Raw genomic sequence first — 25,853 nt, forward strand, 5'->3', positions numbered from 1 at the left:
TAATGGTGCGGCAAACATCCAGCTGCTCTCGAACTTCTCATTGTACCTAATACTGTCCTCTGGGACAGAGCAAGGATCAAAGCTCAAGTAGTCAAGGGAGGAAAAAATGGGATATAAGGAGTCTAGTCAAAAGAAAAGGGAAGTAGGTGAAATCTTAGCAACAGCTAAGTCAATGGGCAAACCCTAAACACTTTAGAGCAATGAAACCAGCTCTTCACCATTCGAAGCGAGGATGCTGCTCAAGTCCAAAAAGGTTCCTAGAAATTGTAGATGTCATTTACACTAAGTGCTTCTTTAGCTGAAACATACAATTAAGAGAAATGGGATGCAATGTTATATCCAAATATGGTTGATCCCTAGAAAGACAAGTAACGGCTCAACCCTCTCTCCAAGAACATTTGACACCTATGCTTCCATCCTTCAGGGATTTGAGTGAATGACATATGCTGTAGGTTGATAATTAGTTTTTCTTTCTTCCTTAAAAACGAAACAAAAAGCATAGGAGGCCAATGTTGGTCTCTTTCCCAGGAGACACACTAGCCAGAGTGGTCTGAGGAATACATGCCTTGATCAGACTTGCACCATGACTGCTGAATACACGCGCCACCCCAACAACACCTGCTCTCCTACCAGCCACCTGGGACTGAAGAAGGATCTATCAATTTCAGCTTCCCCAGAGAGATCACCCAGATGCCATAATTAATTCAATGTCATGCGAAAAATAAAAAACAAAAAACCCTACCCATCAACATTTATCAGCAACCAGAGGTCAATATTCAAAATAGTATACTAATTGGAATTACACAATTTTATTTTATTTTTCCAAATGAGTTACAACTCAACCAAACATGGGTACAGTATCACTTATACCAAGGCAGGAAAGACAGAAAGGAATTAAATTTCTTATTCAAATCTGTTTCCAACATCTTGCCAATGGCTTAAATTTTGAGTTTCATTTCTATATCACTGAATGGAAATAGTTGATTCTCATCTTGAAACTGTGAATTATTTATTTGGGATTATAGTAATAATTTGTTACAGAAACCAAAAATCCATAAACAACCACGTTTTAATTCAAAGTAATTAATTAGCCTTCTTTTTCATAAACAAAGAGAGGTGGCATATTTCTATGCTCTTTGCTTATTTTGATTTCCATTTATTTTGCTACTAAATGTTACTTAGCCTATATATCTAAACGTTATTAATAGCTGGCCTCTGTCCTCACTATTACCTATTTCACCTATTCTCTGTCTGTTTATTTTTAAAACAGTGTTTTACTGTATAGCTCTGGCTGGCCTGGAGCTTGCTATGTAGACTGGGCTGGCTTTCAAGTAACAGAGATCTGCCTGCCTCTGCCTCCTTGGTACCTGGACCACCACACCTGGCAATTTCACCTTTTGAACTCACTTTGTAGACCAGGCTAGCCTCAGACTCACAGAGATCCATCTGACTCTGCCTCCCGAGTGCTGGATTAAAGGTGTGTGCCACCACCGCCTGGTTAATTTCACCTATTTTTAACCATAAAGTTATATATTTACATATTTCAAAAGTCAAATAATTCTAAATGATTTTTAACAGAAAAAAAAAGAAACACAGCTCCCAATGGCAACCAACCACTCTCACCCTGTTCAGTGCTGTTTTTCTTTCCTTTTTTTTTTTTTTTTTTTTTTTTTTTTTTTTTTTTTTTTTTTGGTTTTTCTGAGACAGGGTTTCTCTGTAGTTTTGGAGCCAGTGCATTATTTTTTATAACCTCAATGTCTATTCTTTACTGTTTTTTTCTTTCAATTGGACACCTTATCTACTGACTTTCCCTAATAAGGACAGTGATGAGTTAGCTGTTTTCCACACATTCCCCCATTTTAATCCCAATATTATATATGCAAGTAGTCCATCTTCTCAGAATTCTACAGTCTTGTGCCACTTAGTGGCAGTGACATATTCAAAGAAATGCTTCACTAGGGTGATTTTTGTTTTTGTGTAAACAGAGTATAGCTATACAAACCTAGCTGTTCCAGTCTACCATATACCAGGGTTAAATGGTGCATCTTATCGCTCTAGGGCCATGATGAAGAATGAAATAATACAAATAAACCAAGGACAATATAACCAGACACAAATTAAACACAAGATATATGAGGGTACTGCTGGCATACCATGGCACACCTTACAGGACTTTTTTTATATACATATACATATACATATATAATATATATTCTTTTTAAAAAAAGACTTTATTTATTTATTGCGTATACAAGAAGGTAGCAGATCTCATTACAGATGGTTGTGAGCCACCATGTGGTTGCTGGGAATTGAACTCAGGAGTTCTGGAAGAACAGTCAGTGTTCTTAGTCACTGAGCCATCTCTCCAGCGCATATATATATATTCTTAAGCCATCAACAATTTAGTGTAGTGAATACATACATAGCACAATCATGTATTGTAGTTATCAAGCACTATGTTCCATACTTCATCATATCTGCTATAATATACATATATATTTAATATTAATCACCATTATCATTATTGTTCTGTGGGGGGGGGTGAATGTGTGCCATGGTGCGTGTAAGGAGGACAGAGAGAACAGCTCTGGGAGTCAGTCCCATCTTGTCTAGTCCTGGAGATGAACTCAGGCAGTCAGACTGCACAGCAGCTCCTTCACTTGCAGAGCTGCTAAGCTGGCTGCTCACCCGCTGTATTTTCACTATTGGCCATGCAGATTTGTTAGAGCAGCATAAACACAAGCACAGGAACAACATATATTATTATAGTGTTATGATAGCTATTGTATAACTAGGGAATAGGAATTTTTCAGTTCCATTATATCAGTTGAATATATTCAATCAATATATTCATCAGTCAGTTGACTATATTGTCCATTATTGACCTAAAGGATTGATATATGGTAGAACATTATTATATAAATGCTACGACAGCCTTGCCACTTAGTGAGATAAGCTATAATTTCTTTTCTTTCCTGGCATATTTCTATGTTTCTCTGGGATTTTGCTTGTTTTTGTCTGTTGTGTTTCTATTTACTCTTAATTCAACCATGGAATCTATGTCTCTGTCTAAATCTTTAAAAAAAATCAAGATGTATCATAGAATTTAACTTTGCCTTTGTAAAAACATTTTCGGTTATTGTTGTTGCTTTTGTTCTTTAGTTTTCATATTAAGAATTTTCTTGCCAGGTGGTGGCGGCACATGCCTGTAACCCAGCACTCAAAAGGTAGAGGCAGGTGGATCTCTGAATTCTAGGTCAGCCTGGTCTACAGAGTGAGTTCCAGGACAGCCAGGGCTACACAAAGAAACCCTGTCTCAAAAAACCGAAAAAGAAAAACAAAAACAAAAACAAAAAACCTCAAAAAAAATCTAAAACAAATCAAACAAAACAGCCAAGACATTGCCTACAAACTCTAAGAATACGATTTGGGCTTGCTGACTGTGGCTACACTGTTGGGTTGGAGAACTTCTAACATCACTCACTACTGTCCTTGGGCTGGTCAGACTGCCTGGAGAAGTCTCTTCTAATCAGGTGAAAGCCTAGCCAGGGAAGGGAAGACTTACCATGCAGTATGCCTAATCTACAACATTCCAGTACACACCCCAATCTTCATGCATGTATGCATGCTTGCACGTCTGTGTATGGGCAGGCTAGTGACTCCCCAACTTTAAAAACTTTAATTTCTTCATCATCACCATCACCTGGTTTATGTGGTATGTGTAGACACACGCATGCCAAGGCATACCTGTGGAGGAGGTCAAAGGACAACTTTGTGGGGCTGCCTCTCTTAGCTCTTCCCACCTTCATGAGTGTTCTAAAGATCAAACTTGGGTAATCAGGTTCCCACAGAAGTGTGTTTTTTTAAGGAGTGTTTTTTAAAAATTAATTAACTAAATAATTAATTTTACATGTGAATGTCTTGACTGCATGTATGTAATTGCACAACATGCAGGTACTGACCCATCACACTGACTCAACCACTTTAAATTCTGTGGCAGGGGTGCTCACTGAACCTGAAGCTGACTAATTTGGCTAGAGTGACTGGCCAGTAAATTCTATTCATGGCACGCATTCTCCTTTTCCCCAGGGCTGGTGGGTGGGTTCTGGGGCTTGAACTCAGCTCCTTGTATTTGTAAGACAAGCACCTGACCAAAAGAACTACCTCCCACACTTCAAGAATAGGCTTTAAAATTTTCAAAATAAAAATATAATCCAGTAGTAACTGGAAGACATCAACACATAATGCTATGAAAAGATGACTCTCCTAATCCCTTAGTCACGTTAAATTCTCTTAACTTCTTTTGTGAACAGTTTTCTGTTCTGCTTCATTTTTCTTAAAGTGTTGTTCTCTTCCCTTTCTCTTCCCACCACAGTGGACTCTCCTGCTCCTATCTTCTTCTAGTTTATAACCATGTAAGTGTTCTTCCGTTACTTATCTTACCAAGACCTCTGTGGGCCAGGCAGTGGTGGTGCTTGCCTTTAAATCAAGCACTTGGGAGGAAGAGACAGGTGGATCTCTGTGAGTTCAAGGCTAGCCTGGTCTACAGAGCAAGTTCTAGGACGGGCCCTAAAGCTACAGAGAAACCCTGTCTTGAAAAACAAAAACAAACAAACAAAAAATTCCACTGTGGAACACTTGATGCCAATTAAAGCCCATTCCCAAATCCTAGTTAAAAAGCCAAACAAGTAACAACCAAAACCCCAAGTGCAAAGAATCAATCAAACAAACAAAATTAGCAATTATTAAAAGAAATTCTCTAATATCTATTCTGAGTAAGACAGTTCTAAGTATAAGGTTACTCAGATCATGCGTGTAAGCTGAAGAACAAGACTACAAACTACATCAGAAACCCCTTTATATTTTGTTATGATAAAGTTATAAGATTAGTGGCTGACAAGAACCCAATAGATGAAATAACCCGATTATATGAAAGCATTTAATACTGCTTCTCCTGGCATCTTCCTTGCAAAATTAATTAAAACTAGACAGGATATATGAGTCTCATGAATTGAAAACTGGCCTTAAGACTGCAAGAAGTGATTATACACTGCCTTAAATCACATTAAGCAAAGTGTCTGGTAGAATGTTCTGAGTATTAGATTGGTTATAATCTAGTATTTCCATTAGTGCTTGGGAAAGTAAATAGTAAGTTAATTAATGTTGAGTACACATTAACTAGAAGATATCTGTGAAAACAAACATTATCTACAGGAATAGAGGATTTTTAAAAGCGGGAAAGATATGGAAAAGACCTTTAAAAAGCTAAATTGTTTCCTTTCATTATAAATAATATAAAATGAATTTTCACCAAGTCCTATAGATACAGGATTATGTAAAGCAGATGGACAAGAACAGCAGCCACCCTAGGAGACCTAACGCCTCTTAATCAATAATTATAAATTACAGAAATTTAAAACTCACAGAAAGATGTGAGACCAAGTTTTCCTATGTAGCCTAGGTTGGCCCGTAATTCATGCTCTTCTTATCTCTGTCTCCTGATGGGATTTTAGAACTTTGTCACCACATCTGGCTTAGCTAGCATTTCCTTCTTCTTCTCCTCTATTTCTCTCTCTCTCTCTCTCTCTCTCTCTCTCTCTCTCTCTCTCTCTCTCTCTCTCTCTCTCTCTCTCTCTCTCTTTGAGACAGGGTCTCATGTATCCCAGTCTGGCTTTAGTCTTGCTGTATAGTGAAAGATGACTTTGAACTTCTGATCCATTTGCCTGGGAAACCCAGGCTTTTATCTATGCTAAGCAATCACTACACCATCTAAGCTACATCTCTAGTCAAAACTGTGGTCTTATTCAAATACAGAGTGTTTATGGGATGCTCAGGGGAGGCTGGGGTCCTTCCAATTTCAAAGGATAAAAACTCTGCACTCATCTGTCTAAGTCAATCGTGGCCATCTCATTTCCTTGAGAGGGAAAGATCTGGGTACAGGAATGTGACCAACATCATTCAATGGCACAAGAGGGGAATCCACCTTAAAGCTTCTGATATTTTCTCACTGATAAAAGAATTCAGAGGGAGCAATATTTCTTCTTAGATATTACTGTCAGCATATGATATAAAACCTGTATTGGCCATCTTGAAAATATGAGAGGCCAATCTAAGAAGGAAATGAACACACTGAAGGGGAACTAATACGGGTCTCCAACGCCGAGTTGCTGAAAACCAGTCTTGAAAATGAAGCATCTCTGGACCACTTGTTAGGTGGAGCATCTCAGCCTCCAGTCCACAGCAGCCGGGGTTCTCTAATTTGCAGATATAAGCAAAGAGACTCTATTAGTTAGCTATGGCTACCAAAACAAACAACTAAGTGAGTGAATTAAATATCAGACTTCTATTTTTTCATAGCTTTGGGTGTTAGACATCCACGATCAAGAGCCATGATCTAGAGACGGGCAGGTTGGTTTCTTCTGAGGGATGTGAAGAAAGCATCTGTTCTACATCTCTCCCTGGCTTGTAGATTTCTTACACTGCCTTTGCTCTGTGGTCACTTCCCTTTTGTAAACCTTATGTTGGATTAGGTCTCACAAAAAAACTTGCTTTATTTACTTTGATTAACTTTGTATTTCCAAATAAGGTCACAATCTGAGGTACCAGGTTGTGGTGGGGAACACAATTCTTTTCAAGAATCTGATGACAGCTATGAATACTCCACAAACACAAATGTGTAATTAGGAAATTCATGAACTCTAGATTAAACCGTTCTTGAAATAACTTAATCAAGACTCTCTTGAGCACCACCCACACAGCCCCACTTAAATCAGTAATTTTTAGAAGCTATGCTATAAGCCTTCGATCTACAATGCTGTCCTGCCTGCAATATGTGCTAGTGCAATGGTGGAAGTCTGTGGAGCAACCAACACTATCTGATCTGACTCAGGGCCCACTCTAGGAGACAGAACCCATACCCGACACTGCTGGGGTGACCACGAACCCCAGACTACACAGTTCAGGGACCTAGGGTAAAACCAAATACAACTGCTATAAAACAAATTAACAAACAAAAAATATAGCAATAAAATGACTCCTAATGACATTCTGCTATTAAACTTCCTGCAGCAGCAGCTGGGAACAAATACAGAGAGACCCACAGCCAGACAGTAGGCAGAGAATGAGAGACCTTGGAACACTCAGTCCTAAGCAGACTGTCTCTACCAAATCCCTCCCCTCAGGGCTCAGGGAACTCTGCATAAGAAGTACTGGGAAGTGTGTCCTTTTCCTACATCTTATAGCTTCCAGTATAGTGCTTTTATAGGATTCCAGACTGTGCAAAAGAATACTTACATGGCCAGGCGGTGGTGGCGCACGCCTTTAATCCCAGCACTCGGGAGGCAGAGGCAGGCGGATCTCTGTGAGTTCGAGACCAGCCTGGTCTACAAGAGCTAGTTCCAGGACAGGCTCCAAAGCCACAGAGAAACCCTGTCTCGAAAAACCAAAAAAAAAAAAAAAAAAAGAAAAAAAAAAAAAAAGAATACTTACCTGTTTCATGTGTCTTTTCTATCTGTTTCATGTGTCTCTGCTTCTCTATTGGTTTCATGTGTCTTTCCTTGGGCTCTTTTCCTTCTGTTTGCTTGTTTTGTCCTATTCTGATGTATTAATTTTGTTTTATCTTATGCTTTATTATTATCCCTTAGAAGCCTGTTTGTTTTCTAATGAGACACAAAGGGGGTGAATCTGGGAGGAGTGGGAAGGGGATTGCAAACAGGATAAATTATGTGGGGGAAAAACTTTTCAATAAAAGGGAAAAAAGAAGCAATGTTATACTGCAAATATTTTTTTGATTATGACTACATGAAGCCAAGAAATACCTACTGAATGAGAGCCGTGTTAAAATTCCTAGAAAGCTTAAGAAAAGATAATTACAAAGTAAAGGAAGAGCATAGTGGTGCACCTCCTTAGTCCCAGCATTCTGGATATAGAGGCAAAGGCAGGAAGATCTCTGTGATTTGAGTCTAGCTTTCTCTACAAAGCGAGTTCCAGGCTAGCCAGGGCCACACAGGCTAGGCTCTCTCTTAAAAACAAACACAAACAAAAAGTCCCACAAAACAACAAAAACACATTCTGGCAAGTCCTTCCTTGATTACTAGAACTAAGGAGCTGTGTGTTTTTTTTCTTTCATGACAAAGCCTCAAATGTAGGAGCTACAGTGAATTTATTTGAAGTAGAAGCTTCTTGCCTTTCCCGATGCCTAAGGAATTTAAATTTTATCTTGTAGAAGGAATCCAAAGGGAAAAAGGAATTTTATGAACAACAGTATGAAACACCTGGGACTAAAGTTAGATGTTTTCACCATTGCCCATGCCAACTTAATCAACTAATATCTGCTAATAATGATGGTCAACTTAGCCCAAAATGCCAGTATTGAATAGTCACATAAAGAAAAGTATTTAGGGCTGGAAACATGGCCTGGTGGGAAAAGGTGCTTGCCACCAAGCCTTACAATCTATTACTCCCAGAAGTTTTTTCTGACTTCTAGCCACACCCACAGCCAGAAAATAAACAAATGAATAATATATATATTCTTGGGTTGGAGAGATGGCGCTGGGGCTCAGAGCGGTAGGTACTGCTTTTGCAGTAGACCCAAGGTTCAGTTCCCAGCACCCACATGGTGGCTCACAGCTAGCTGTCTTATCTGCAGTTCCAGGACCTGGCATCACAGACTTCTGCACCCACAGGTGCACAGACAGACACTCAGGCACACACACAGCCATGTTTAATAAATAGATAAATCTAAAACCCAATCACACGAAAAAGAAAAGCACTTACAGCTTGGTTTTTATCATGTTAACAAAGAAGTAAGTATGATTTGTAACCAAATGATGCCAATTCTTTCTCTATGTTAATATGATTTTATCTGGCTTAAACTAGCAGGACAAAACAAATCAATAACCTTATCTAGAGGAAATAAAGCCAAGTAAAATTGCACCCAAAACATCAATGTTTATGTCAGTCTTCAGCCTTTTCTTGCTCAGCTGTACAGTCTCCAATCATCCCTGAAATACAAGTGATTGGGCTCTTCTGGGCCCACCAGTTAAGGGGAGGGGACATTTATCTACCGTGAATTCATGGGACAGTAATCTCCTTCTCACTGCTATGATTACGAACAAGCAGGATGCTAGAGAAGGGCCTCACCAGAAGCTTTAAAAATAAATATATAAACCCAGCCCCTTTTGCTGCGAGAATACAGAAAAGATTGGCACTAATACAAGAGAAAGTGATGTGTCCAAACAAAAGCCAATCCAAAGGAAGAGCACAAGCTAGCCTGGCATTGTTGCTAGCTGGATAGCATACTTGTTAAAAATGTATATTTTAATTTTCTGTATTGCAAAAGGCCCCAATTTGCCCAGGGATCCAGCTAAGCTGCCATTTTCTACAACGACAGAGTCTAATCTTTATTTAATGGATTTAGCATCTATCTTTACTAGAGTGGTCTCTGAGGAAAAGGGGAGGGGAGAATGCAGGGGCAGAGAAGAGCCTATCTGGTCCCCCTCCCCCTTTCATCCATCCTGCACTCATGTTTGTGTTCAAAATTCAATTACCTCCTTATTGATACTTCACAGAGATATTTAAGCTGCAAACATGAAGCCCTGATTTCCCAAGGGGCCATGCCCCTCTCTATTTCACTGCTCTGCTTCCCCCAGGGTGAATTCCTGAGGCGTCCATATTAATAGGTAATCAGTCACAATTCATTTATTAAACAGCTAGCAAGGTTTATCAGCCTGCCCTGATTAGCCCGAAGAAACCGCTGGATTCCTAATTTATTTATGGAAATGTGAGTGTCTTTTTGAATTCCATTCAGGACTTGCGAGGTGTTTAGGTTTAGCATACAAACATCTAACAGGCAGCACAAGCAAGCAAGCAGGCTTTCCAGGAAAAAGAGACATTGCCTGACACTAGAAGGCAAAGAGCCAGTGACATACACTGTAGAGATTCTTCTGGTCCCCAGATTTGGGTCCCCATAATCCTTGGATTAGTGCTTATCTGATTGCTTTCTGTTTATATAAAAGAGTTAGAAATGCTGTCACTAGGCAGCTATAACTATTCAGTGCAACAAAAATCAATCTCTGGGATGCTGCTTTTTGATTGGCAGAAAAGTGGCCCTTAATGGAGTAGAATTGAGGACCTCAGTGATTTAAAAGACAATAATTCTTAGCAGAGTTTAAACCAGGCTGGAATACAAACCAGAACCACTAACATAATACTCTTGAAGCATTCATTTTAGAATAGTAACTAAACCAGATCCTGTTTTAATCTTATACCACTCTAGGCTACTACATTGACAAAATAGTTTTGCATATAATTTCTACAATTCTAATCAATTAACAATTCACCCAAAATTGCCCATTACAGATTAAAAGGCCAATACAGATTAAATAAAGCTCTTAGGAGTAACATTAAAATGCATCAAAAATGTCCCCCACTAGGTGAAATTAGAGAAGAAAGTGTTTTAGGGAATGAGCCTAGCACCAAGACTCCTGCTTCCAGCAGAATTAGACCAACTTCTTATTAAAAATGATAAAAATGTTATTAAAAATGCAAGGATTATTGTCAATATTTCAATGACAACAAAGAACACAGCTGATGCTTATTTTTAATTATCCACCACTAATATTTTCAAGTTTTCATCTGCCCTCCTCCACATACCCCAATATGTACAGTGGGAGACAAACCATAACTCTGAGACATACATCAGCTGACTTCCAGCTGAGGGACATTCTACAGCATCCCTCCAGCACCTCTAAAAAACTCAAGTCTTCAAACACAAGGAAAACATGAGAAACTGCCTTGGCTAAGAAGAGTCTAAGGAGGTTTGACTGCTAATAGGTAATTTGGTACCTTGGAATAGAAAAGTGACTTTAAGAATAAACAAAGAAAACCTAAATTTATGGACAGCATCATCATCATTATTATTGACAGGGTTTCTTCTCTGTGTTGTATTAGTGTTTTGCCTACATGTATGAGGGTATTGCGTACCCTGGAACTGGAGTTATCGTTATGAACTGCTACGGGTACTGGAAAGTGAATCCGAGTCCTCAGGAAGAACAGCCAGTCCTCTTAACCACTGCACCATCTCTCCAATTCCCTCAATTCCATTTTTTATGTGAGTTCCAGGGATCGAACTCAGTCATCATGCTAACACACCAAGGCTTAACCCAATGAGCCATTTCATCAACAAATGTACCGCACTAATAGTAATAGGGGAAAATGGATATAGGTGATATAATAACTCACTTTTACATATAAAACTATAATAAAATCAAATGTTTATTTAAAAAATAGTGAGTTTACAGACTAGCTCAGAAAGTAGCCAAAACATGAAAAGTAATTTTATGTATTTACAGAACAAGGAAAAAATTACTTTCCACTAAAGATTCTTTTAAATATTAAAAAATAACACATTTATAAATTAAAAATATAAACTTATTTTTGCCTAAAAAGAATCGCAGAAGTACATAAAGTTGCTAACATAATTAGTTATCAATTTTGAATGTATTCTCCAAAAGGTATTATTAACATATAAATTACAGTAAGCAAAGAACAGAATTAAAAAGGCATGTGCACATTATGTAGGAAAAAAGGAAAAGTTAAGTCAGCTCTAATATTAAAATATAATTAGAAGAGGTGTATGTAAACAAAAAGATAGCACATGGTTAATCTAGACAGTTTAACACTCTAGATTGTATATCCCTCTTTATTCCTCTCCTTAAGCTAAATCTTCTAGAAATTATTTGCCTGTGTGCTAAAGACAAAATACAGGCTTAAGTCAGAAGCATAAACTTCCTATCCTCTCAAATTAGTCATTGTTAATAATACCCAAGTGAAACATATTTTTCCTTTAAGGCCCAACATCTTCATTTACAATTACTATATATGGTCTTGGCTTCTAAGTACTACATATGGGAAAGTCAAGACTCAAGTGTGCCGTGGGGGCCAGCAAGATAGGTCAGCAGGTAGTTACCTACCATCAAGCCTGACAACTGAATTGGACCCTTCATTCTTTTCACACACACACACACACACACACACACACGCACACGCACACGCACACGCACATAACTTAAAAATCCCAAGTAGTTCATCACGGTAACCATGATGCTTATATGCTAAAAGTAATGGAGTCAGATGGCTTAGACTTGACTCACAGCTCTTGAACTGGTCTAGACCTTCGTCCTCTGTAAAATGGGATCAGCAGTCTTTAGACAGAAAGCATGTGAGTTCACTTTCTGCAATGACTATTGGTAAAGACTCAAATAATGAGGCTGTTAAAATCATAATACAAGTTTTCCACTATAGGAAAATTCCAGAAAACATCTGAATAGTATAAAAAAAAATGCTGCATCCATCCACCTCGTCCTGAAGACAACTCATCCTTTTGGTGCACATTAGGAATGCTGAGAAGTTATTATTTACCATCTGTATTGCACAGACAAGAAAAGAGAAATTGAGGTTATCAGTCACTAGCTGGTAGTGCAAAGTCAAGATGAGTATAATTCTTCTGGCTACAAGTTTTTAGTTTTTAGGCATGTTTTTCTTTTGACTGATAATTTTTTTTAAGATTTTTTTTTTTTTTGAAGGCCTGGAGAGATGATGCCTTAGTAGCCAAGAGCACTTTCCGCTCTTGTTGAGGTTCCCACTGTCCACACGGCAGTTCACAACCATCTGTAACTACAGTTCCAGGGGCTCAAAAGCCTTCTGGGCTCTGTGGGTACCAGGCACATGTGTGGTACACATACACACAAGCAGGCAAAACATGCATACACATAAAAATAAATAGAAATATATTTAAAACAATTACTTGTTTCTATTTTGTGTATAAGGGTTTGCCTGCAAGTATGTATATGTGCACCACATGTGTGCCTGGTGGCCATAGAGGTCAGAAGAGGGTGTCAGAACCCCTCAACTGTAGCTATGGCTGGTTGTGAGCCACCACATGATGCTGGGAACTGACCAAAGTTGTTCTTCCTATGAAAGAATAGTAAGAGAGCACTTAACCACTGAGCCATTTCTCCAACTCTCTACCTGATAATTTTTGATATCTTTCTCATCTCACTTTAATCTAAGGCAAATTCCTTACAATGAAAGCTCCTAAATATCAGAGTTCTTAAATCTAATGCTTTCCTCCAGCACCATCATTTAAGGAAAAATTAACATAAAAAGAGAAACTATTCAAGTAACCTTAAATTTGTATTAAAATATATAGCAAGGTTAGAGAGATGCCTCCAGAGGACCTGGGTTTGATTCTTGGCACCCACAAGAATGCTCATAATCATTTGCTACTCCAGTTTCAAGAGATCTGATCCCTTTTCTAGTCTTTGTGGGAACCAGGAATGCAAGCGACACACCTATGTACATGCATGCAAAATACCCATATACAGAAAATAAAAAAATTTAAAAAATGAACAGCAAAACAGATTAACTTTTTCTTTTAATTTCTGTTCAACTGCACTCCTTGTCAGAAAATGTCACCAACATCTCTGGGCAACATCTCTGCCCAAAGCAGTCAGTAATAATCTCAATCTTGGAATATAAATAGATATTCCTAAATATTAATGCTCCCTGAAGGGATTACCAGAGCAAACAAACTTCTTAAGGCTAGTCTAGATTTTATGTAGAAAACTGTATCTTCTAGTTGTTTTTGGACTTTAAATCTTGTTGGTAATATAGCAAATGAAAAACATTCTTGTCTACTTGTCCCACTTATGGGATCCTTTTAATTCCTAATGAAAAAGTTGCTAAGATTCACCTCCAAGTGCCTGCCTACCTTTTAACTAAAAACTCTAAAGGAAATGCTGCCATCTACTGAATCATATTCATTATCATCCTTTCTTAAAGCCAACGATACCTCATTTATTGATGCAATATAAGCAAATTTTATTAGTAAGGATGTTTGTGTTAAAAAAAAAAACAAAAAAAACAATGCTGGGCAGTTGTGGTGCACACCTTTAGTCTCAGAACTCAGGAGGCAGAGGCAGGTGCATCTCTATGAGTTCAGGGCCAGCCTGGCTACAAGAGCTAGTTCCAGGACAAGCTCCAAAGCTACAGAGAAACTTTGTCTCGAAAAACAAAAACAAAAACAAAAAACCAACAACAAGAAAAAAAACCCAACCACCAGTCAGGCACGTTGACACACACCTTTAATCCCTGCACTTGGGAGGCAGGGACAGGCTCTCAGGAGTTCAAGGCCAACCTGGTCTACACAGTGAGATCCAGGCCAGTCAAGGCTATAAAGTGAGACTCATATCTCAAAAGACAAAACAAAGAAACAAAAACTGAAATAAAACCAAACCGAAATTTTAAGGGACAAAGACATTGTGTACATTGATAGCTGCCAGTTGACAAAAACACCCAGAAACCATTTCAATGATTCTTACTCCATTGGCTAAGTCTGGAGGGTGGGGTCCCTTCATCTTCAAGCTCTCTTCCTATCTGTCTAGAAAACCGCTGCTGTTCGATACCCTTCTTTCACGAGCTTCAAAAACCAAACCCAGCTATAAGAGCTACATATCAACTTAAGGAAAAACTGTTTATTGGACTCCTGTCAATTTATTTCAATTTTTACTTCTTGTCTTTACAAAGTTTTTAATTTTAGAAGTATAACATAAACAGGAAACTGTAAGTATAAGAAACGTTACAAAATCACATATTCATGAAACAAAGAAATACAAAATGACCACAGTTGCCCAGAAATCTCCCTGCTTGGGGGTCCTCCCAGCCATCACAATCCCAAGGCAACCCTTATTTTAACTTGACTGGGTAATTTAGGAACATCAAATGAATGAAACTATAACTTATGCTATTTTGTATTTGTGTATCACTCAATGTTCTTATAATGGCTTGTCAACAGTTCATGTATTTTCATAGGTATATAATCTATTATATTCTTTTAAAATGCTTGTTATCTATTTAATGTGTATGTGTGTGAGAGTATATGTGTGTGCACTTTGTGTATTCAGGAGCCCAGAAAGGTCAGAAGAGGTCTCTGGATCCCTGAAAACTGAGTTGTAGTGGTTGTAAGCTGCATATGGGTATTAGGAACCAAATCTGGGTCTCCTTCAAGTGCTCTCAACTGCTGAGCCACCTCTCAATCCTCTATTATATTCTTGCCAACAAATGATTACATTACTCAGGCTACTGTCAAGGCACTGAAGATTATCACCAGCCAGCTCCCTAACCTTGTATGCATCTTTTGATATACAAACCTATGCCTTTCTAACTTTAGGATATCTAACTAGCATTAGAATCACTGAGTCACAGGGCGTATCTGAAAAGCCTTAGCAGACATTACCTACCAGTTTTCTGAAAAGGTTGCATGAATGTTTATATTTCTCAGCAAAGGCAAAGGGGGCAGGTGTTACAGAGGAAGGCCACTCCCACCTTCATTTCTCTTGCTATTCTACTTTCCTGATGGATTAACATGCAGCATGAAGGTCTTACCAAATGCACAACATAACCAACTTTAACTTCAACTCTTCAGGACTGAGGGCAACATAACCCTTTATTTATAAATTATGGAGCTTCAGGTGTTCTGTAACAGTAACCAAGCCTTACTAATTCAGGAACATAATTTTAAATTGTAAACTGTTTGAAGTTAAAAGCATCTGAAGCAGTATGAAGCAGGCCGGAAATGCTTAGGGAAGGAGAGCAGGGAGCTTTTGAGATGACTACACCTTCCCAGACTCAGATCTGGAGTCCCCCACCTAGATCTGGAGCCCAGGGATTACTAGAAGCCCAGTTTGAGGACGGAAAAGCCTGGAGCTCCATTCCAACTCTCTCCAACACTCTCTCTTTTTTTTTTTAAAGTATTTATTATGTACACAATATTCTGTCTGTATGTATGCCTGTAGGCCAGAAGAGGGCACCAGACCCCATTACAGATGGTTGTGAGCCACCATGTGGTTGCTGGGAATTGAACTCAGGACCTTTGGAAGAGCAGGCAATGCTCTTAACCTCTGAGCCATCTCTCTAGGCTGGCTCCAACACTCTTTTAACCCTAACCAGAACCTCTTGCTCCTAAAAAGATTATGCTTTTTTATTTGTTTTACTTGTGCTTCTGGGGATGGAATTCAGGACTTTGCACATGCTAGGCCAACTAAGATACATTCCTGCCCTTGACTATCCTTTTGTGTTTTTAAGACAGTGTCTTTCACCTTGTAGCCCAGACTAGCCTGAAACTCCTGGCCCTAGTCTCCTACCATAAAATATTACTTATTGGAATTACAGGTGACAGTTATCATACCACCTTAGCCTTAGGCTTTTTGAGACAGAGTCACATTATATAGTTTAGGCTGGCTACAAATGCATTATATAGCCCAGGCTGGCCTCAAACTAACAATCTTCCTGTTTCTACCTCCCTGGAGCTGTGTGTGTGTAAAATATCACATCTAGTGTAGATGACATGTTTTCCAATATCAAGTAAGTTATTTTAGTTAGAATTCAAGACATTTTTATACCCTTCCTCCTTAAATGATTATATGGAATGTGTTTGAAGTACTTTCTTAAAATCAAGAATATTACTAGAATTGAATGGAATTACTATAATTGGAACCTCTCCCCCAAGACTTCTCCTATTTGTAGTGACAAAGACTCTTGTCAATAATGTGAGAATACTGTGCCTAACCTCATTCACGTACCGATCAGGCCTGGTGCAGTCCTATCTCATCATGATGTCTCAACTTAAGGGCAAAAAGGAGACAGCTGCCAGAATATTTTAATACCTATGAATTTAGAGAATTGCTTTATGTCAGTCTAATCATTCTGTAGAGTTATAAAAATATCTGCTACAAAGTGGTGTTATGGGTATGTGTCCTTATATAGCTAGGGTAATAAAACATCGTGCAGTCCTGGGTCAAAGCCTGCCAAGCCACAACTGATATATACCAGGGATGTTGTGAATTTTTAATACTGTTCTTGCTAATCTTTTTAAAGGATTCTTGAATAGTTTTTTTAAAAAATTAGCTGCAATAGCAGCTAACTGCTTCAGGGCTTTAACAATGAGCTGCGCATAATGAGTATTTAAAACCAACACTGCATGTCATAGAGAAGTAAACATTTGACATGGAAAAGGCATTTTAAAAAAGAGAAGAATATTTATTTTAAAATAAGGATCTTTGAGATTCAGATGAGTAATAAATACATTCAAAACAGAAAGCGAAAATAATCAAAATCATTGTCAAGGAAAAGGTCATACTCACTAGGTCAGAGATGCACAACAGTGGTTGGTGACTTCCCACTCCCAATAGAACAAATATAGAGAGGCACTACACAGTTCAGCGGCCTATGATATGCTTCTCTGTTTAATTACTGGTTTGTATGTGTAAGAACAGACAAACAAGCAATGGTTTTTTACTGAACTGCCAACAAGAGGAATAATTATGAATGAAAAATAAACTGAGTTGGTCAATATAATAGCAACTGCTATATGGAATGATATATTTTACACAGAATCTGACACTGGGGAGGGAACCAATTTACCACTGAAAAGTAATTGCTTCTTTTATTTTACTTTCCCCATGGCCTACTCTATCTCTCATGCCTGCAAGCTATGCTAGTTAAGCACCTCACACTTAGCACACTGTCTTCAGTTTATAAACTGCCTTGCTTCCCTAACAAGATCCTCAGTGCTTTGAGAGATGCTTATGTATTTTACATCCAAGGTCTAGCACACTGCTTTTCAAAACAGCCCATAATAAATATTCTACTTACTATCCTTATTATGATATACAAACTCTAAGAAATAGATGTTAACCCTTGGTAGGATCCCAGATATTAAAACAACAGCAGGGAAGATCAGGAGATAATTTCACATCCATTTTGAAAGATACAGGAAAAGGAGAAGTGAACGAGACTCATTCATGACTTGAAGAATAATAAAACCAGTATAAAGACCACACATTAAGATTCACCATCTTGCCGAGCAGTGGTGGCACACGGCTTTAATCCCAGCACTCGGGAGGCAGAGGCAGACGGATCTCTGTGAGTTCGAGGCCAACCTGGTCTACAAGAGCTAGTTCCAGGACAGGCTCCAAAGCCACAGAGAAACCCTGTCTCGAAAAACCAAAGATGTGTGTGTGTGTGTGTGTGTGTGTGTGTGTGTATAGGGGTCCTAGCAGCCCTTTGAGATGTAACTTGAAAACTACCAAAAAGTATCTGTGCATACCTAGGACACTTACTGGCAACTCTTCTTTAAAAAATCCACACCCATGCTCTTAAATGTGCCTTATTCCTCCTTGAGTACCTTTTTTTTTTTTTTTTTTTTTTTTTGGTTTTTTTCGAGACAGGGTTTCCCTGTAGTTTCTAGAGCCTGTCCTGGAACTTGCTCTTGTTGACCAGGCTGGCCTCGAACTCAGAGATCCACCTGCCTCTGCCTCCCGAGTGCTGGGATTAAAGGCGTGCGCCACCACCGCCTGGCCTTTGAGTACCTTTTTAAAATAAACTTCAACTCTACTTGATTGACTCAACATGAAATTCTTTAAAAGCCAAGGATTCAGTTTTACCTGAGTTGAGAACCCCTAAAAGTCTAAGAGAATTCTTTAGGCTGATGCAAGTTGACGTACAGTGCTCTGCCCCGTGCCTCTGTCTTTGTCATTGCTGACAACAGCTTTGAAGTAAGCTGTGAAACTAGGAATTATGAGACCTTCAGTTTGTTCTTTTATAAGACCATCCAACCATTCTGGATGTGTTGTAATAGAATGTGACCCTAGAATTCACTTACAAATTTCTGTAAAACCAGCTTCATTCTTAATATTAGAGGACAGACAAAAAATAAAAACAGAAACACCAATGAGACAGATAGCTTGGGGGTCAAAGCACTTGCCGTGCCAAGCCTAACGACTTGAGTTCAATCCCTGGAAGCCACATCATGGAAAGAACAGTCTTTAGTCCCTGACCTCCACAAGCACACGTACCTCTCTTCACACACACATAGATAAATGCAAAAAAAGCAAAAACAAAATAAAAGGACAAGGCTAGTTTCCTCGTACAAGATACTCTATAGAGTTTTAAGGCCTACTAGGATCCCCCTCTTGTTTATACCTACCAAACCAAAAAAAAAAAAAAAAAAAATCAAAGCGCATAGGGGTGGTTAACAGCCCATTGGGCACACACTCATTTCACACAGTGGCAGTAAACAACAGAAGCAGAAAGCAATATAATTCCCAAGATGAGAAGTAGAGAAAATAACAAGCCTCATTTATGACAAAAAAAAAAAAAAAAACAAAACTTTTCCAACAACATCACAAACATAAAAACTGACTGCCCTCAACCCTCTCTTCTTTCTTTCATTTCTTTGTGAGGTGGGAGCACAGTGCAAGGGATCAAATCCAGGGCTTTGCCCATACTAGACAAATGCTTTATTAAAAAGCTGTATCCCATAGAGATGGCTCAGTGGTTAACATCACTGAGTGCTCTTCCAGAGGACCTAAGTTCAATTCCCAGCACCCACATGGCAGCTCACAACTGTCTGTAACTCCAGTTCCAGGGAACTTACCACCCATGACAAAATACCAAGGCACATAAAAAAAAGCTATATCCCCTAGCCTCAATATGGCTTATAGTAAATGAAAATGCCTTTGTCTACATAAATCATGAAAAAGCATGTACCATGTAGTTATAATATTCCAGTTATGCTAAATGTCGGCAATTTACTGGTGAAACCCCAGATAAGCAGATATCCTTGAGAGCTGACAGACTGACTCTTCCACACTTGGTAACATTATGGTTTGGATACTAAATATTTCCCCAAAACACAAAGAGCTTGGCCTCCAGTTGGTTGGCACTAATAAGGGAGGATCACATCACAGGACACTTAAATTCACCAGTGACTTAAAATACTGAAAAGTCATAGCTGAAAGGGCTGCTAGGAAGTAAGTCTGTAAGGCAGGGCTCTGAGGGGTTTCCAGATTCATCCTATCTGTCTCTCTACTTTCTGGTTGCCATGACTTTCCATAACACTTTCTTCCTCTAAGTAAGTTCTCTGGGATGTCTGGCTGCAGCTAACACAAAAATGTATAGTCTGTATGGCGGAGGGGAGAGCATTCCCTACTAAACTGAGAGCCATAGGACACTACAGAAAATGCCTTTTCAGGGCTGGAGAGATGGCTCAGCGGTTAAGAGCACTGCCTGCTCTTCCAAAGGTCCTGAGTTCAATTCCCGGCAACCACATGGTGGCTCACAACCATCTGTAATGGGGTCTGGTGCCCTCTTCTGGCCTGCAGACATACACACAGACAGAATATTGTATACTAAAAAAATAAATAAATAAATAAATATTAAAAAAAAAAAAAGAAAATGCCTTTTCAAATGGTGGTAAGCCAATTTGGGGTGGGGAGGGGGAATGTCTCAGGTACAATGTTCAGATGCAAGCCACCTCTCCACACATACCATTTTGTTTATCTATCTCACTGTTATTTTGAAAAGGGGTCTTGCTATGCAGCCTGGCCTAGACTAGGTTTGAATTCACTAAACACTTCAGGCTAGCCTGAGACTCACCTCCTGACTCAGTCTCTCAAGCACAAGTGATGGGATTACTTATATCTGCCACCATGCCAGGGCAAGGTCTTCTGTTTTGTTTTACAACACTGAAATGGAAAAATATCTAATTTCTCAAAGGCTTGACTTTCAGGCTCTCCCCATCATGTACAGTGGGAAGGTCTTCTTAGACTGTAGTTTAGAACTCCAAATCCTAAAACAGCGTTCTTCCTATGTCATACTTGTAACCTGTCACCCGGAGAACACATACTTAAGGAAGATCATGTGACTCTGCCATCTTTTCACCAGCATCATACAACGCTAGGGACAAGGCCTGGTAAACAGCCCTGAGCAGGTCCATCTGGGACCCTTTAATAGTGAGGTCCTTTACTGGAAAGCAGGAGAGCCAGAGGAAAGGCACTTGTTAGACCCTGTGGAAGGAAGGTTTCAGTGGGATTATTTTCACAAACACTGAATAGGAGCACTTGATCCTGACAAGGCAAGGGGATGAGGCAAAAGTTTAGAGGACACACACAAAAGCAATAGGGCCGAGAGACAGGGTAGCAAAGAATGGTGGAGGCAGGCATGGTACTGAAGAACTAGAACCTTCAGGACAAGTTCTAACATGAACAGCTGCGAACACCATAACCAACTGTGAACAACAGAGCTTCCGGTGATAAAATCAAACCCCCTACAATTCACTGATTCATGTAAAGGAAGCTTTGATTTCCTGAAGACGTCTCTGGAAATACCAGTTCAGAATCGTCATCCTTCATAGCTCTGCTGAAACGCGACTCTTTGTTTTGTTCACTCAATGACCTACAGCAGCCCTTGCTAATTTGGCACCTAGTTCTCTTGAGTTTAAAGATTTCAGGCAGCCGGGCGGTGGTGGCGCACGCCTTTAATCCCAGCACTCGGGAGGCAGAGGCAGGCGGATCTCTGAGTTCGAGGCCAGCCTGGTCTACAAGAGCTAGTTCCAGGACAGGCTCTAGAAACTACAGGGAAACCCTGTCTCAAAAAAAAAAAAATAAGCCGGGCGGTGGTGGCGCACGCCTTTAATCCCAGCACTCGGGAGGCAGAGGCAGGCGGATCTCTGTGAGTTCGAGGCCAGCCTGGTCTACAAGAGCTAGTTCCAGGACAGGCTCTAAAAAAGCTGCAGAGAAACCCTGTCTCGAAAAACCAAAAAAAAAAAAAAAAAAAAAAAAAAAAAAAAATAAAATAAAGATTTCAGGCAAATTCAATTCAAAATTTTATGAATAATTCAACATATTTCACCAAAGTATTTAGTTTAGTGGAAAAACAACCTCTAGTTAAAGAATAATTTATATAAAGGCTCAAATGTGATGTGATATAACTTATCAACTATGCCTTCTTTTCAGAGGAAAAAAAATTATGTTATCACAGACTTTGGAATTCATGTGTGGAAAACAACAAGTCAATTTTCTAATTTGTCCCAAAAGTTTCAGATGTCCATCTTAAAGGGAGAATTTGTGAGCCTTAAATTTAATAAAGAATTGCTGGTTATACATGTCAAAGAATATTTCTCAGATGTGAGACAATTCTTTTTGCTTTGTTCTTCCTAGAAGAACAGAATAAGTTGAGAGCAATGATACAGTACTGACCCCTAGAACTGAAAAAAAGATTTAAAAAAAGTAAATAAATAAAAAATATTCATGGTAAGTGCTTTCCTAAGGTAAGTCAAATACATCTGCTCAAGTGCAGTTATTAGATTTTTCAGAGTAGACAGAGCAATTTAATAGTTAGAAGACACAAAACAGTGCATAGAATCAAATGGGTTCTGTTAAACTAGAGCAAGTTGAGAATAACATTTTACCTATTTTAAATGCTCATTCAAGTTGCTAGCTCCAGGGAATGGACACTTGTATAATCTGGTTCACTCCCATTCTTCATCAAAAGAACTCAGCTCTGAATTCTGTCTCTAGACCTAATTAATAGATTCACAACTTCCTGATAGTGTAGGAAAACTCTGATCCTAACTTAATCAGAAAGCTGAATTCAGGGCCAGGGGGTAGCAAAGGTCACAGAGGTCCAAGAGCCAGTAAATTTTCCTATGAAGAATACGATATGGGGACTGGAGAGATGGCTCAGAGGAGAAGAGCACTGGCTGCTCTTCCAGAGGTCCTGAGTTCAATTCCCAGCAACCTCATGGTGGCTTACAACCATCTGTAATGAGATCTAATGCCTTTTTCTGGTGTGCAAGCATATGTGCAGTAGTACACTGTATATACAATAAATAAATCTTTCTAAAAAAAGAATAAGACATTAAGTATGTTAAACTTTGCAGGCCATATTCATTTTTTGTTTTATAACATTCTCTGTCTCACATGTCCCCCAGCTCCTTACAAAAATGTAAAAGCCATTCTTAGTTCATATAAAAAAAATAGCTGTAGACCAGTTTGCTAAGCTTCAGTTAAAAGTGATGCTGTCCAATACAGTGGCTGACCAGTTAGTTACATATGGCTACTGAGAATCTACTAGTGTGGCTGAGGGATTTAAAACTTTATTCCATTAATTGCTTTGAACAGACATATGTGGCTGGTGGTGACTATTCTGAACAACAGCACAGGTTTGTAAGACCTCCAACACCCAGAAAAGCCTCAGAAGTCTCTCTACCTGTTACTCATGAGTTGACTGAAGGCTTAGACAAGAATAAATAGTAAATATTATTATTAAGCTAAGGGTTATACACTATTCAAATGCTTAACATATCAAGGATGGGAAAAACAGTCACATTTAGACAGAACTTTGTGGTGTTGAGAGAATGGGTAAGGATGTGAACTTTTGTACTCTTCAACTTGTAAATGGATTCTCCTACTGAAGTCAGATGCAGCTAAAATTAGGTTAGGCCAAGAAAAAACTGATTTCTCCTATCACTGATCTGAAGGATTCCCAGGAAATTGTTTTGCTTCCATTTATTCATTACATCACCACTCCCTGCAAGGCCCTTAAAGCTCATGAGACACAACTGAACTTTGTTAGTCAAGCCTAACTCCTCATTTCCATGTGTTAACAATTCCCCGAGTTCATTGATGTTCCTAAAAACTTGATTCATGGGACATCTGAAGCAGAAAGTAAAGGGAAAAAACCACTGATTGAATTTTAAAGGATGTCTCTAGTAGATGCCTTGGATTACAGTCAAAGTTGTTTCTCCTACCTATTTGGTATTGAACTCTTTTCATATACCAAAGAAAACATCAACGAGGAACGTAACAGTCAACAAATACCTCATTGAGGACACATGACAAGATTCTTGCTAACCCTCTAAAAGCATTTCCTACTTTAAAACAAGCTTAAATAGTCCTGATGAAAGCAAAATCACTGAGACATCAGAGTTTGAACCACAGAGCCCACATCATGAATGTGACCAAACGTGACAATAAGTATTCACTTATGATGTCCAAGCCAAATTACCTAGCCAAAGTCTTCAACTGGTATATCAGCACAATGCAGTTCTATGCAGCAACTAAGAACATACCAGAGCAAAGCTATCTGAGATATAGTGTAGGTGAAAAGTCACTTGTACATAAATTATGATCTTACAGCTGTGTAATAACACATAAGCCTACAGAACATGTCTGTAAGTGTTCATAGAGAAACAGTAATAGGTGACCTCTGAAAAATTCAGGACAGGAGTTTTTCTTTTGACTTTATATTCGTCCATGTTATCTAAATTTTTTTCATATGACGAGCTTATAGTACTTAGATAAGTTTTATGACATTCCCTTTAGAGCCCATAGAGATCTCAGGAGTGGCTGCTCTTTGTTGTCGCAGTGTCCATGACTTCAATAAAAGTCAAAGGGATTCTTTTTGTACTTGAAGTCATTACAGCACTCCAAAGACTGCCTTTGTTCAAGAATTTCCATAGCAGAGGGGAGAGAGAAAGAGAAAAAAAAAATCACACAACAGTACCATGAAACCGGAGGGAGGGAGGACACACTTTAAATAGGACTTGGTAGGACAAGACAATCCACAAGTGCCAACCAGTTCCAGGGCTGGAAAGGTCTCAGGAGAGCCGTCACATTTCAATTACCATCACTAACATTACTTATTATGTGGCTGCTCCAGTCCCCCAAGGAAGGCAGCTTGTGATGATAATACCCAGTCTCTGCTTGTAAAACAATTCATTAGGCAAAGCCGAACAGCTGGGGCAGCCACGTGCAAGCTCTCAAAGCACCGCCCCACTGGGACCTCTGGCCCCGATTTCCCTTTTCATGAGGGACAGCTACCACCCCTCTGACAGCTGTAGAGTTCTCCAGGGACACTTCAGGTTTAATCAGTACTTCCTGCACTGCAGAGGGCCATTTGATTTCTAACATAAACTAATAGCACTCCCGCTTTCAGCAGGTTACACCGGACATCAGATAAGAGGCTTTAAGGCATTTTTATCTTGTTCTAAAGCTCAAGAGTTAATGAGGCAGCAAAAGATATTGTCATCGAGTCCCGGTGTAGCTATATTATCCAATAAACAGACTCTCTCCAAGACAGGTTTAATATGGATCGAGGAGGTAAAGACAGCTGGTTTACTATTGATCCTATTGAGAGGATGAGAATCCAGTCACCGTAAGCAGGACAAAATTGTGCACAGTGTGCAGCAAGCAGAATGCTGCAAAGAGGTAAGAAGTTGCCTTTAGAAAACAGGAGGAAGATGTTGTTTCCCCACCGACAGCAACATAAACTCATTTGGGATTTTAAACCAAGTTTTTTTATTTTATTTCATTTTTTAAAAAATGTTTCTTAGTGAAGCTACCTACTTTCATGTGTTTGGCTGAAAACTATTCTTGTTAGCTTTATTGCCAATTAAAAAGTCTATTATAAAATAGCTTTATATTACAATATAAAATATTATTATAGTAAATGTTATATATATTATGTAATACGTTTTAAAAAACATGATAGCTTTTTAAAGTGTACCATCTACAAATCACATTTTATTGTTAAATGGTGAAGTCTGCCTCTAACTTCTAAATTTCACACAGAGCTTCTACAATCATTTAATCAATCATTTAATAAAACTAAAAGTCCATTGTAGGCAAGGTTATGTATGTGTAATGCAATAAATATAAAATCTAGCCCCTGGTTCACTAATCCTTGCTAGTTGTGTAAACAAGACATTACTAACCCCTTCTCCCTGATATCTCAGAATCTCCTTTGGCAAATATACAGGAATCAGAAAACCAAATATTTCTTTTACACAGTAGAAATATCTATTATAGGCTTTCCCCCAGCAATTTAAAGTATTGAATATTTCTGGAATAGCTGATTGCTCCCCAAAAATTAAAGAGTTGTTTTGTTTTGTTTTGTGTATGTGTATGTGTGTGTGTTTACTTCATTGAAAAAAATAGCAAAACTAAACAACA

The 25,853-nt window shown here is 38.8% G+C and overlaps 1 protein-coding gene across 2 annotated transcripts in view; it reads right to left on the bottom strand.

Annotated features, from left to right (window-relative positions):
- The window catches only part of Lin52 (lin-52 DREAM MuvB core complex component), an 82,312-nt gene that overhangs the window by 21,228 nt on the left and 35,231 nt on the right, over window positions 1-25,853 (bottom strand). The window contains exon 6 of one of the 2 annotated variants that reach the window (XM_038336547.1): window positions 5,627-6,254. The exons of the other annotated variant lie outside the window; for it this stretch is intronic. Within the exon in view, the coding sequence (XP_038192475.1) occupies window positions 6,253-6,254 (2 nt within the window). The 3' untranslated portion in view covers window positions 5,627-6,252. Of the gene's footprint in view, window positions 1-5,626; window positions 6,255-25,853 lie in introns of those variants that run through there. 2 annotated transcript variants of the gene reach the window in all.

The sequence above is a fragment of the Arvicola amphibius genome, chromosome 7, assembly GCF_903992535.2.
Source record: "Arvicola amphibius chromosome 7, mArvAmp1.2, whole genome shotgun sequence".
NCBI classification, from domain to species: domain Eukaryota; kingdom Metazoa; phylum Chordata; class Mammalia; order Rodentia; family Cricetidae; genus Arvicola; species Arvicola amphibius.